The sequence below is a fragment of the Medicago sativa genome, chromosome 3, assembly GCF_051527215.1.
Source record: "Medicago sativa cultivar Bolivia chromosome 3, Bolivia_mono, whole genome shotgun sequence".
NCBI classification, from domain to species: domain Eukaryota; kingdom Viridiplantae; phylum Streptophyta; class Magnoliopsida; order Fabales; family Fabaceae; genus Medicago; species Medicago sativa.
This window is the reverse complement of record NC_140751.1, coordinates 71,336,518-71,351,274: the sequence shown is the minus strand read 5'-3', so window position 1 is coordinate 71,351,274 and position 14,757 is coordinate 71,336,518. Positions and strand designations below refer to the sequence as shown.

The window sequence follows — 14,757 nt, the reverse complement described above, 5'->3', positions numbered from 1 at the left end:
AAGAGGACAGTATAGTATAGTAATTTCTAATTCATTCGTATTAAACTATGAAATCTTTCACTTTTCATTATACATAAAATTGTTCTTTAAAAAAAAATATACATAAAATTGTAATATGTAAAAATTACATTAATAATCAAGGAAATGACAGTTGTTAAATTATAAAACAATAATAGCTTTGGCATAAGCGAACGCCGCTCTTCAGCGACGGAAGAATCAGAATCAGAATCAACACGGAGGCGTTGATGAACTCCAATTGAACATGTTCATGAGGAACATCCACCTACCTTTTCAAAAGAAGGTATGACCCTGACCGGGTGCACAAGTTTGAAAGAAGCCTCAAAAGTCGTTTTGAATATAATTCAAAATCCATAAGCTAGAAGAAGCAACCCTTGATTTGAAAGTTAAATAGATCTTTAGATCTTATAACTTTATTCTCAAAGTCACTTATATATAATTAAATAAATTTATGTCACCGACAAGACAAAGACCTTGTGACATATTTAATCAAAGAAATTACACTCAAATAATATGATTATCGTTGATAAATCCATTGTAAGAGATGACAAAGAATCAAAGTCAACTTCAACAATCTTTGTAGCATCGGATCTCAAAGATATGATGCACCCACGCTACATCTAGTTGTTGAATTGATCATCGATCTAAGCATATATAGATGGAAAAGAGAATCAACAAGGGCTGAAAAAGAGGGTTTGGTGATCATGGAAATTGAAGATCATATTTTGGTTACATAGAAGTTGAAGGAGAGACTTAATTGGGCTATGAAGGTACGTGAAAAATTTGCTCAAAATGAGAAAAGGAGCAGCGGCGGTTGCTCAAATGGTTGGAGCAGGAGCTGTTGCACCCTATTTGATGGAGAGGTTATATATATGTATATATAGTGGGAATGAGTGAGGTAGGTTTGTAAAAGGAGGCTTTGTTTGTGTAAATTAATTGACACGTACGTTACTAGAAGCTGCATCTAGAATTCTGATCTAGGTCTTATGACTTTATTTTAATTTTTTGAGGAATGATATTTTGACAATCAATTTTAAACAACTTTGGGTGACAACCTTTTTGCTCCTTTCTTATTGGACAATAGCAATAGAGAGAGAAAAAGGAAGAGAGAGAATAAAAGTATAATGAGAGTATGAGAGAGAGAGTTGTCACCAAAGTTGTTAAAAAATGGTTGTTCAAATATCATTTCTTCAAATTTTTTTAGGCTAAAGTGCACTTTTTCCCCCTTAAGTTTCAAAAAGTTGCGATTTTGACCCCTATAAACAAAAATTACAATTTTACCCCCTAAGAATTAGCCTCTTTGCAATAGTGGTCCTTTTTAACAATTTTGATTGAGTCAACGCTGATTTGGCATGCCACGTACGTGTGTAATTAACCATTTTAAAAAAAAAATATGCTACATTTTAAATTCTTGGCTGATGATTGAAGAACTTGGAGTAGTTTGGGTTTGGTAGCTGCTGTAAAGAAGATGAAGAAGGAGGTTGAGAACCTCTCACGTGCCTCTCCTTCTCCCTTTCTTTTTTTTTTTTCCTTCATTTTTTTAATTCAACAATTTAAAATGTAGCATTTTTATTTTTTTTAAATGGTTAATTACATACGTGGCATGCCAAATCAGCGTTGACTCGGTCAAAATTGCTAAAAAGGACCACTATTGCAAAGGGTTAGGGAACCAAAATTGTACTCCATCCGTTTCAAAATGAGTGTCGTCTTAGGTGTTTACACACATATTAAGAAATGCAATGATTAAAAGAAAGAGAATTGTTATTTTACCAAATTATCCTTATTAACTATTGGTTAGTTTTAAAAGTAATACTTTGGAAGTAGTGTGCAGAGTATTAATTGGAGGGCACAATTGAAAAGAAAAAGTTATTATTGCATTGGAAATTGAAAGTGACATTCATTTTGAAACAAATTTTTTTGGCTAAAGCGACACTCATTTTGAAACGGATGGAGTAGTTTTTATTCATAGGAGGCTAAAAGTGCAACTTTTTAAAACTTAAGGGGGAAAAGTGCACTTTAACTTTTTTTTAAATGACTTTATTTCAAAAATATCTAGGTCCTCTGATTTTTGGCACTGAAGAGATTTATTATTCTATGCTTCTTACAAAAATTTAATACTTTCCTATGATTTAATTATGTTAAGTATTTGTAAAGATATTTCCACGTGTTTGAGGGAATTGATCTTATTGTATTTATTAATTGAACTCATGAAACTTAAACTGTATCACGATTGTGAATGTGCCAGTGATATCCTAGTTCTAAGACCATGTGCAATGAGGGTGTTGAGAGTGAATTTCAACATGTTGAAGCATTGCAAGACCATGTTGAAAATGAGCGGAAAGATGATGTGGAGGAAAGAGGTGATGAATATCTTCAACTAGTTGAATGCTGCAAAAAGCTAGGGAGAGCAGGCCACTTGGCGCGTTTTGGTTGGCTGTCTGAATTTATCTCATTTTAATAATTTGAACTCAATTATTTCATTGCAAATTATTTTTTTTTTCAAAATTGTTTTTTACCAAAATTCATATTTTTTTTTGTCTATAAATAGAGACTTGGCAAATCATCCCTGTATATTAATAGAGTTGTGTTATTTGAACAACTATTTGATTGACAACTTTTATAACAATCATAATTTTACAAAGAAAAAAAAGTATTGACACAAAAATTAAAACAATAAAAAAAAAATTAAAATATGACGTGTATATGACAGAAAAAATTGTCACAAAATTTGTTAAAAAATGGTTATACAAATATCATTTCTCCCGCTGCAATTACTTAATAAGTATCTTAGTGGCTTAGTATTTTATTGGATTTTAAAATATCTAATTCTAGATGCAAAAGCCAAAAAAAAAAACTCATGGAAGAATCGCTCACAATAAAAACTCATGACATGACATGGTACTACATTCAATCCAAGGTTGCCATGTGCCATGTCCAACATTTTCATTGAATTGAAAAGTACGTTGCAACGTGGGTCCCAAACAGGTCCCAACAACATTATTTCTTCACAAATTTCTGTGCTTATTATAGGTAGTTAGTTAATCAGTTTTTCTTATCTTAAATCTTAAAAACACACACAACACAACACAGAGTGCTTCTTTTCCGTGTGAAAAAACACAAACAAAGAAATCAAAAAATGTTTTCTAAACCGAAAAAACCCAGCGTATCGGAGGCACCGCCGGAGATAAAGGAGCTTTACCATCGTTACTCCGATGAAGGCGGGATCATGACAGCATCACACCTCAGAAGCTTTCTGATTGAGGTGCAGAAAGAAGAGAAAATCACAGAAGAAGAAACACAAGCCATCATTGATCGTAGAGATCTTAATCTTGAAAGTTTCTTCAAGTTTCTCTTTGCTGATAATAATCCTCCTCTTTTACCTTCCACTGGGGTAAATCCTCTTTTACCTTGTTGGCTATTAAATTAAATTTGTAAATGGTAGATTTGTAACTCATAATATATATTGGGTCATCTTCATGAATTTCTATAACTGAAAAAAACTTCATTAGCCTATGTTTGTTTCTGCGTTTCGAGTAGACAAAATTGGTTTAAGAGGTGTAAAAGTGATTTTGACGTGTTTGCGTTGCTCTTGGGTATAATGTATCAACTCAACTCACTATTACGATAATGTATCCAAACATAAACCACTTTACATTTAATGTAATTCACTTTTAAGTGTATGTTTGGTTCTGCTTTGGCAAGAATTGATTTTGAGTGAATTGATTCTATAAAATTGATTCCGACTAAAAGTGAGTTGTAGATAAAGTGATTTGTGTTTGGATGCATTCATGTACAAGTGAGTTGAATTCTAAATTTGTGTGTTAGAATCAATTCTAGAAGCAAAGGCTACAAATAGTAGGTTCTCAAGTAGAATTGCTTTTAGTCCCCAAAATTGATTTATCTAAAAATGCCAAACATAATTTATGGAGTCGAGTTGCTTTTGGCACTTGAAAAGCACTTATAAGGCATCTAGAAGTGAAACAAAACACTAAAATCAATTCATTCAAAATCAATTTTTGTCACCGCAGATCCAAACATGCACTTGAGTGTTGAATTATTGAAATTATATCGTTTATAATTTTTATGAACTATGTTGGTGTGTGATAATGGTGTTTGTTTACTTAATGCTGTTTCTGTGTGATTTCAGGTGCACCAAGATATGAGTTTACCATTGTCACATTATTACATATTCACTGGTCATAATTCATATCTAACTGGAAATCAGCTTAGTAGTGACTGCAGTGATGCCCCCATCATCGAAGCACTTCAGAGAGGTGTTAGAGTGATTGAATTGGATATATGGCCTAATGACTCTAAGGATGATGTTGATGTCCTTCATGGAATGTAAGTTTACCGTTTGAATTATATCTCCAACAATTTGACGAGAATTCATCCATGTATTTTACTAATGACAACAAAATGATGCAATCTTACAGGACATTGACGACTCCTGTGCCACTTATCAAATGTTTGACGTCTATTAAGGAGTATGCCTTCGTTGCGTCTGAATATCCGGTTGTAATAACACTAGAAGACCACCTTACTCCTGATCTTCAGGCCAAAGTGGCTCAGGTTAGTTAGTTGGAATTGATACTATGATTTATTGTTAAACGTTGTTTTTGTTCAATAGTTGAACACAACAAATTATTGTAGCTGACAGTTGATAGCCCCGTTCAAATTTTAGATGGTTACTCAAACATTTGGAGACATACTGTTTTGTCCTACCTCAGAAACCTTGAAGGAATTTCTTTCACCTGATTCACTTAAAAAAAGGATTATCATATCAACCAAGCCACCTAAGGAGTACCTTGAAGCTAAAGAAGAAAAGGAAAAGGAGGAATCACAGAAGAGAAAGCCTTTAGGTGATGAAGAAGCTTGGGGCAAAGAAGTCCCTAGTTTGAGAGGCGGTACTATAGCTGATTACAAGGTCTGATATTTGCTCAATGTTGTATATAAATTGCAAGGACTTCTAATTTTGTATGTGAGATTGGTTGGTTCATTTTTATTGCTTTCTATCTTTAGCAAAACAGTGGTGTCGATGAAGATGATCTTAAGGAGGAGGAAGATTCCGATGAAGCGGAAAAGGCACGCCAAAATGCATCAGATGACTACAGACGCTTAATTGCTATTCATGCTGGGAAGCCTAAAGGTGGAATAGTGGAATGTCTCAAAGTGGAGCCTGATAAAGTGAGACGTCTAAGTTTAAGTGAGTCACAGCTCGAAAAGGCTGCTGAAACATATGGAAAAGAAATTGTCAGGTATTAGTACGATATTGAACTTTCTACAAGTCTTTGTAATGAAAATGTAGTATAATTTTACCTGTTGCATTGGCTCTTGATTCAATCCTTTTATTGTTACCGGATTAAAGAAATATGAGATAAATATTTGTCCTTGGCAATGGTTTCACCGACTGTCTTCTTAGATGGCATACCGTTTAATAACTCATAATCAAATATCAATAATGAAAAATTTCCAACTTGACAAAATAACGGAAATTTTTCAAGTAATTAAATATTATTTAATGGACGAAAATGATATCGGACGGTTTTTTCATTTGTTTAAAATTGAAACAAATATTAAGCATTTATATTCAATCAGCTTTGGAACAAACACATTGCAGGATGTGTTCTTTATTTGCAAATGAAATGTGAGTTATTGATCCTCTGATTGTTGACAGGTTCACTCAGCAGAATATATTGCGAGTGTATCCGAAAGGTACACGCATTACCTCATCAAATTATAATCCATTAATTGGGTGGATGCATGGAGCTCAGATGGTTGCATTTAACATGCAGGTATTTTTTATTTTTTTTAGCAAGCTTCAATATATAACAAGAAACCTGTGAGGTCCAGCACGGCTACTAATTGAAAATTTAGGGCAATACTTTTTAAGCATGATATATAATCAATGTTTATTTCGTGTTTTTGTCTTGAATTTCTCTTTGGTGAGGATGTGAGAATTGATTAATACTTCCTTTCAGCTGTATCAAGACATTGTTAAGACATATATTATTTACTTATGATAAATTATTTTTGCTGTGGGTGGTTCTTTGGCAGGGTTATGGGAGATCTCTTTGGTTGATGCAAGGAATGTTTAAAGCCAATGGAGGATGCGGTTTTGTTAAAAAACCTGATTTTCTATTGAAAACTGGTCCCAATAATGAGGTTTTCGATCCTAAAGCTCATTTGCCATCAAAAACTACTTTGAAGGTGAGGCCTTTACGGCTTTGAGATTTGAGTAGTGACTTTTACAAGGGCTATGTGACATGTCCGTCATTCAAGTGTCTCTAGACTTGATTATAATTAACAAGGTCATGCTTTTCTTACTCTTAATTAGGTCACTGTATATATGGGAGAAGGATGGTATTATGATTTCAAGCATACACATTTTGATCAATTCTCATCTCCAGACTTCTATGCAAGGGTATGCTAAGATTTAAGATGATTTATGGGCCTGTATGAATTATTTTATTTGAACTTAACTGCTAACATAAGATTGTGAGTGTGTTTGTGAAAGCTTATAGAAACAACTTATGACATGTCCATAAGCTGTTTTCAGCTTAATTCCATAAGCTCTCTAAGATAGGTTACGAAAACAGCTTTTAAGCAAGGAATTTTACTTTGTTATTGAAATAATTTATACATAAGCACATATATGATAAATGCTTATGTTATAAGTACTTAATTACGCTTTATCCAAACAGTTATGTTCCAAGTTATAGCATCCATATATTTTTCAAACTCTTCCTTGCAGTCTATTAGATATGAATATAATAAGTGATAACTTCTCTTCGGTGCTTCTATCATTTCTACTCTAATTGATAAACTCTTATGCAGGTTGGAATTGCTGGAGTCCCTTTTGATACTGTTATGAAAAAAACAAAGTCAACAGATAATAGTTGGTTGCCTTCTTGGAATGAGGTATTTGAATTCCCGCTTTCTGTTCCGGAGCTGGCGCTGCTTCGCATAGAAGTTCATGAATATGACATGTCTGAGAAGGATGATTTTGGTGGACAAACATGCTTACCTGTGTGGGAACTAAGAAACGGAATTCGAGCAGTTCCATTACATTCCCGCGAAGGAGATAAATACAACAATGTAAAGCTTCTCATGCGCTTTGAATTCATCTGATACAAGTTAAAATAGGTGTTGTTGCTTATAAAGTCTTTCTATCACCATTTGCAAAAATACACCCTATTTATCACCTCCCCACTTGAGATACTTGGCTTTCTAGATTTAACTTAAATTCCCTTTTTGGCCAAAGTCAGCACCATCTTGCATCTTTAAGTTCCATAACACATATTTGTACTCGTGTTCTTATAATTTAAATCATGACAATAGATAATAAAGTGGCAAATGCCTTAACTTTCCAAGCATGATTTACATTTGACAATCAAGAGTCTTTTAGTGGTTTTGTGTTTTTTTGTTTGTTTTTCAACTTAACTCCATTTATTCATAACATGTTTTGATATTTTATGATAACAATTATAATTGTAATTATTACACTGAACTTCTCAACTATTCGAATTTTTTTATGATGCATTGATTCAAACTTTTATTATATAAATCACAATATTAAGAAATACATTAATCATATGATTAAGTGTCTTGATTAATCAAGGAAATTGCATATTGGAGGATTTCGACTATAACTCAAATTGAATGAGCTGGCTTGCCTAAGAAGCTCCTCCTTCAACTAGCCTAACTTTTTTGGTCACCCTTTGATTTTTAGGGAAAAGGGGCCTTACAAATCTAGAATTTGGGTGAGAGGCAAGTAAAGTTTGACAATGATTGTTCCAGTTCGGATTTGAACCAGTATTCTTTCGAAGAAGTTCTTAAATAAAGCTTATTAACCATTTGATGACAACCAATTGGTTTTTGACTAGCCTAACTGTTTACACAAATGACAAAATTCTCATAAAATTGGATTTCAATCACATGTATTGTTGTTTTTTTTATTGTAAAGTCAGGTCAATCAAATTAAAATTTCTAATACCGCAAGTGGTGTAAAAACAACATATTGAGTTCCATATTATCAATTTCTAAAAAGTTAATGCTTGGGCAGTATTCCCTGTGTCTTTTTAATCTTTCCTGGCTCATCAATCCATGGTGGGAATTAGATATTTGTTAGTTGATTCAGAATTAGTAGATAAAAAAACTGAAGGACAAGATAAGTGGAATGTAGGATCAGATATGGTAAAGGTGAAATTGCACCAAATATCGATAGTTAAACAAAGCTCATGAAAAATATATTTGGTTACATAGAGTTTGAATGATTGGATTGAGTTGGGTGACAATGGAAGGATTCTATATATTTGTATAGGTAAAGACAATGACAATTGCAGCTAATGAGGGATTTTGCATAATTTAAAACGACATCTCTAATAAAGAGAGTATGTGAGGGTGGTTAAGATTTTAAAAAAAGGTGATATAGTTAGACACCCTTTACATTCCTACACTCATTCAAAACCACATTTTATCTCTATTAACTCTTTCCATCACATCATCAATTTATTACATCTATATCTATGTCTAGGCCAACTATTTTAGAAAACAATATATCCAAATTAGGTTACGAAACCCAATGCTAACATCTATATATAACCTAGAGTCATTTAACAGGTGATCAAACAATTAAAAACAATAAGATCAAGATCTAGTGAATAAACATAATTCATATTTCATTATTGAAAAATGACTTCGTAGATTGCATGATTCAAACAGTTCCATAAAGATTCATCATTGAGTCTTAATCTAAAGAGTTTAGTTACACAAGATAACGGTAAATAACATAATAAAACGATAAAAGAATGATACATGCAAAGATAAGACACCGGTCTTCAATCTTGTTTCCAGTGGTTGAAAAACGCCACACCAGGATCGCTAGATCGCATTTATTTCTTAAGATCCTTCGAAATTCGGATCCTCACTTTTAAATTAAATTAGGTCTAATAGTTTTTTTTTTCGTTTGCGCATGCACGCCACACAATGTATTCATTAATGTGATAGCCTTCTATGATTGGTCAGATGTGCGCACCGCGCCTTGCTCCACGTGCACTGCCTCCCTTGACAAGAGATTTAGGGCTTTACACTTTAGTGATATGCGCATGCCTTAACCCATGAGCGTTGGGTCTCTTGATTAGAATTGTAAATGAACCGAACCAACTCGAAAATAGTATGAGACTCGATTTGATATATATATATATATATATATATATATAATAATATAATATAATATAACATTTGCCTTAGTAGCGTATATGTGAAATTAAAATAGTAGCGTGAAAAATAGATTAGTCCTACTCCTACATTGGAAGCTTTAGGCACAGAAGAGAGCAATAATGTCTATAAAATAGTAGCTTGAAACATGAGACTCAACTTATTTTCAGCCCTAGTCTTGACATAACTTCCTCCATTGGATATGCAACTTATATGCACGTCACACAGAGTGTTACGCGCATCGCGAGTGTTAAAGAATGTTTTGTCCTTTTCCTTCCATTCTCAGCTTTCAAACAACTTAACCATTAATCTGCTTTAGGAATTGGGACATAATTCCCGCAAAATAAATTCGAGCTTCAACTCTTCCATGTAAACAATCTTTATACATCCATAACTACGATATAACTTCATATGATCGGACCAACATGACGATCAACACTAAAAAGACACTGACACATTATAAAGGTTTCCGACACATTGTGTAAACATAACATAACGACCCACAAGGAGTAGTTTCAATACAAGGAAGACTTTTCACAAGGAGTAGTGTTTATAATTTCTTTACAAAATCACCGTTGAATTCAAATCCAGAAAAGTTAAGACTTAGATCTTACAATTTTATTTCTTTGATCATCAAAGAGTAATTCACCGTTAAGGCATAAACCTTGACACCTTGTAACATAATTAATCCAAAAAAATCAAAGTTGCTTGTTGAAATAATTACAAAATTTCTGATGGATCCAGTAAGGCCCATTGTAAATCTCAATGATATATATATATATGCAACATCAGATCTCTAACAGATGCATTGATGTTGCATGGCTCATCGATTCAAGCAGAGAAGTGATTTGTGGGAATAATCAGATTTGGTGCAGTGAAATGAAGGAAAAATAAGAGTAGTTAAACCAAACTTTCATAGCAGCTTTTAGCTGATTGTAGAAAGATTGGATGAGGTTTTTGTAGAAGGAACGTGATTATTCTCAAATAGTTAAAGGAGTTGGGAATCAAATGCGACAAAGATAGATGTATATATAGGAGTTGGGAATCACTAGTGTGACGTGACGTGGGTTTATATGAAAAAGAGAAATGATATTTGTACAACCATTTTATGATAACTTTTTGATAACTTTATCTCTCATACTCACATGTTATTCTTATCTTCTCTTTACCTTTTTCTCTCTCTCTCCATTGTATTTGACCAATAAGAAGAGAGAAAAACATGGTTGTCACCAAAGTTGTCGTTAAATAGATGTACAAATATCATTGCTCTATAAAAAAAAATAACAAAGGGCTGTTGGAGCAACTAGAAGAAGCATCTAGATAGGTCTAGTCTAGATTCCTAGTGTAATATAATATCTGATGCATTATTTTTAGGGTTAAATATGTTTTTGTTTCCTATAAAAATGTCAACTTTTCGTTTTAATCCCTCTAAAATTTTCTTTCAATTTTTAGTCCCTATAAAATTTTCAATCACTACTTTTGGTCCCTATTTTTAATTTAATTTTTGTATTGTTATAATGAAATTGTGCAGAAATGTGTAAAATATTCCAAAAGAAATTCCCAAAGAAAATTAGAATTTTTAACCGTAAAAAATATAAAAATTCATATTAAATTCATGTTTTGTTAAAAATTCTAAATTTTTTTTGGAGTGATTCTTATAATATTTTGAATTATTCTGGAAAATTTTATTAAAAAATATGAATTCTACGTATGAGTTTACTTTAAAAGAGGGACCAAAAGTGAAGATTGAAAATTTTATAGGGACTAAAGTTGAATGAAAATTTTAGAGGGACTAAAACGAAAAGTTGACATATTTATACGGACAAAAACATATTTAATCCTTATTTTTATTAGGCAAATCCGATGTATTATTATTATTATTTTTAATAGGATTATTATTAGACTCATTATTAATATTTTTACGTGTTAAACATTTTTTGTTTTTGTTTTTGTGAGATGTTACACATTTTTTTGTGGGTATAGGTATACATTTTTCTTAGATGTTTACGTGAAACACATTATAATCAATACTACTAAGTATTACTCAATCTTTCAAAAAAAAGTATTACTCAATCTTTCACAGTTTATTCATATTATAAATAAATACATAAAGCGGTTGTAAAAAAGTATATCATAATTAGTCAAAAAAAAAAATAACAATTGTTAATTATCTGATCCATCAAATCACAAAATAATCCAATACATCTCAACATGCTTTGAAAACATCTCAACATAACGTAATACATCTCAACATGCTTTGAAAACACTCAACATGCTAGGAGACCCTTCAAATCACAGCTATTAAATCACAAAATAATCTAATACATCTCAACATGCTTTGAAAACATCTCAACATGCATTGAAAACATATCTACATGTTAGGAGATGCATTATTGATATTAACACTTGATTTAAAAGCTATACAAATTTGCATACTTTTTTTATTTTGAGCAAACAAATCTGGAGATCCTATAATAAAAGTATGTAACCGTTAAGACATAAACCTTATGACATAGTTAATCAAAGAAATCACACTCGATAAGAAAATAAAATTATTGTTGATGGATACATTAAACCATGTAGGAGATGACAAATAAACAAAATCCACCCTCAACGATCTTTGTAGCATTAGATGTCCAACATATGATGTAGAGACGTTGCATCTTGTTATTGATTTGCTCAACGGATTAAGCATATGGATCGGAAAGAGATGCAACAAGGTTTAAAATAGAAGGTACATGAAGAATATTTCTCAAAAAGATAAAAGCAGCAGCTGCGCTGCCAATTAAGAGGGTTGGACTTGGAGTTGTATAACCCTAATTGAGAAATAGGGAGTATATATTTGAGTAGGAGTGAGTGAGAATGACTGGTGTGTGACGTGAGTTTATAGGAGTGGAAGCATCTAGATAGTTATCTTTTTTGTGCAGTGACTAGTGAGTGTGTGACTTGGACTTGTAGTTATCTTTTTCTTTTTTAAGGAAAGAGTCATAGTTGACCAAAATAATAATAATAATAATAATAATAATAATAATAATAATAATAATAATAATAATAATAATAATAATAATAATAATAATACATGTGATTTTTTTATATAAAAATAATTTATATGATGTATTATAATTAAATGATATTATGGTCACAAAGCATAAATGAAAAATGTTTGGCGTGCACACAGTAAAATATTTATTTGAATTTGGGGTGGGAGTGAGGATAATAGAAAAATTACTTGGATAAATTGGAAAACTGTTTGTTCAAAAAAGGAGTATGGAGGTTTGGGGGTGAGGCAATTGAAGGAGTTTAATACTGCTTTGTTAGGCAAATGGTGTTGGCGGATGTTGGTGGATAGAGGTGGTTTGTGGTATAGGGTTTTAGTAGCCAGGTATGGCGAATTAGGTGGCAGGTTGGAGGTAGGGGCCGAAGTGTTTCTTGTTGGTGGAGGGAGGTGAGTCGTATTAGGGAAAGAGAGGGTGATGGAAGTTATGGTTGATTTCATAGTCATGTGATGAGGAGGGTAGGTGATGGGACTGAAACGTTGTTTTGGTATGATAGGTGGATATGGGAGGTTCCTCTTTGTGAGCGTTTTAGTCGGCTGTTTGATTTAACGGAGAATAAGTCCATGTCTGTGGCAAACTTGCTCTCTGTTGATTCGGAGCAGTGGGGGGTTTTGTGGAGGTGGAGGCGCAGGTTGTGGCAGTGGTAGGAGGACATGTTAGCGGAGTGTAGGGCATTATTACTTGATGTTTCCTGGTTGCATAATGTTTCAGATAAGTGGGTGTGGCTTCCGGATCAGTTCGGTAGCTACACAGTTCGTGGTGCATATGATTTGCTAACCTCTCAGGAGCCTATTGGAGAGGATGCTGCTTTGGATTTGGTGTGGAACAATCATGTTCCCTTGAAGGTTTCAGTTTTTACGTGGAGACTCATTCTTGATTGTTTACCAACAAAGACAAATTTGATTGCTAGACGAGTGCTGGCGGATGACATGTCATTGTGTGTTGCAGGCTGCGGACATCCTAAAACGGCACAACATCTATTTTTATTGTGTAATACTTTTGGTTTGCTTTGGAATATGGTGCGTGCTTGGATTGGCTGCTATGGGGTCGACGCTGATAATATTTCCGACCATTTTGTACAGTTTACTCATTTGACAGGTGGTGGTAATGCTAGACGTTCTTTTTTGCAACTAGTATGGCTTCTGTGTGCCTGGGTTGTTTGGAATGAACGAAATAATCGCCTGTTTAATGATGTTATAACTCCGATTCCCTGTTTATTAGACAAGGTTAAGATGTTGTCTTTAGGTTGGCTGAAAGCTAAAAAAGCTACCTTTGTTTATGGTACTCAGCAGTGGTGGTCTAATCCCCTTGTATGTTTGGGTTTAGGCTAGTGTTACTCTGTTGTGCTTGTTTGTAACCGTTGTAACTCTTGGTTTCTGCAGTAGTCTCTAAGGCACACCTTGTGCGTTCGGGACTGCTCTGTTTTTGTTATATAATTCCATTTTGGCTTGTTCAAAAAAAAAATTTATTTGAATAAAATGATTTAGTATTTTGAGGAAATTTTTTTATATGTGTGGGACTAAACACTAATCATTTGTGTTTGTGAGCATAAAAAAGTGCCTATATGTGTGGGACTAAACACTAATCATTTGTGTTTGTGAGCATAAAAAATGCCTATGTGTGATGGATCAAAACCAAGGTTCTACCATTCTTTTTTTTTTTTTTTTTTTTTTTTTTTTAAGAAAGGTTCTGCCATTCTTATATGGGCTTTGGATATTTTTGTGTAAATAAAAAAAAAATTGATCAATTTTTTTTTTGAAGAGTTTTGGGTTCAAAAAATAATAATTTTTGCTACTCACGAAAAATTTAAAAAAAATATATATTCTATTATTATCTATTAAAATTTCCTCGATTTTTCAGTGTAAATTTTTTAGTAAATCTAAATCATTTGATATACTATCAAGATTATGATTTATGTGTTTTTATTGACCACCATTCATCTTGATGAGTATCAATAACATATCAAAAGATTTTATATTTATGAAATTGTATGCATGAATAATTTATATGATATAAGTTTTCAAATCAATGATTAAAATGATATTGAATGATGTGGCATTGATGTAACATTACATTGGTGTAATTTGATACTTCTCAAAATGCAAATAAGTAATGATATTTATGTTTGTGGTTCAGTTTAATTCGACTTTTTTTTAAAGAAGTTTGATTCGACTTTTGAAAAGGTATCCAAAATTCAGTCTGAATCAATTCGACTTTAAATATGAATTGAAATCTAATCCAATTCAGACCGTTGTTGTTATAAAAACACAAACCCAATCAATATTTTTAATTTATTTTTTGGTTTAAAATGGTCAATACAAACTGAACTAAGCTAACAAGATAAAATATGATCCATTTCATACCATGGTTTAAATGGAAAAGACAATTTTATAAAATAAGCAACCGAATCGAAAGTATAAGTGAAGAAGTACATAACTAACATAATCTAGCCTATATTTGTTCA

The 14,757-nt window shown here is 32.5% G+C and overlaps 2 protein-coding genes across 2 annotated transcripts; both read left to right on the top strand.

Moving 5' to 3' along the window:
- Positions 1-3,072: 3,072 nt before the first annotated feature.
- LOC146939815 (phosphoinositide phospholipase C 2-like) lies at positions 3,073-7,391 on the top strand. Its single transcript, XM_085753363.1, has 9 exons — positions 3,073-3,409; positions 4,166-4,362; positions 4,455-4,590; positions 4,703-4,945; positions 5,041-5,276; positions 5,696-5,813; positions 6,076-6,228; positions 6,356-6,442; positions 6,856-7,391. Exons 1-9 carry the CDS (start codon positions 3,155-3,157, stop codon positions 7,147-7,149), a joined length of 1,719 nt encoding a protein of 572 aa, XP_085609489.1. The 5' UTR covers positions 3,073-3,154; the 3' UTR covers positions 7,150-7,391.
- A 5,555-nt stretch (positions 7,392-12,946) lies between these two features.
- On the top strand, positions 12,947-13,624 carry LOC146939814 (uncharacterized). Its single transcript, XM_085749820.1, has one exon. The coding sequence runs from the start codon at positions 12,947-12,949 to the stop codon at positions 13,622-13,624; it is 678 nt and encodes a 225-aa protein (XP_085605946.1).
- The last annotated feature ends 1,133 nt before the right edge of the window (positions 13,625-14,757 follow it).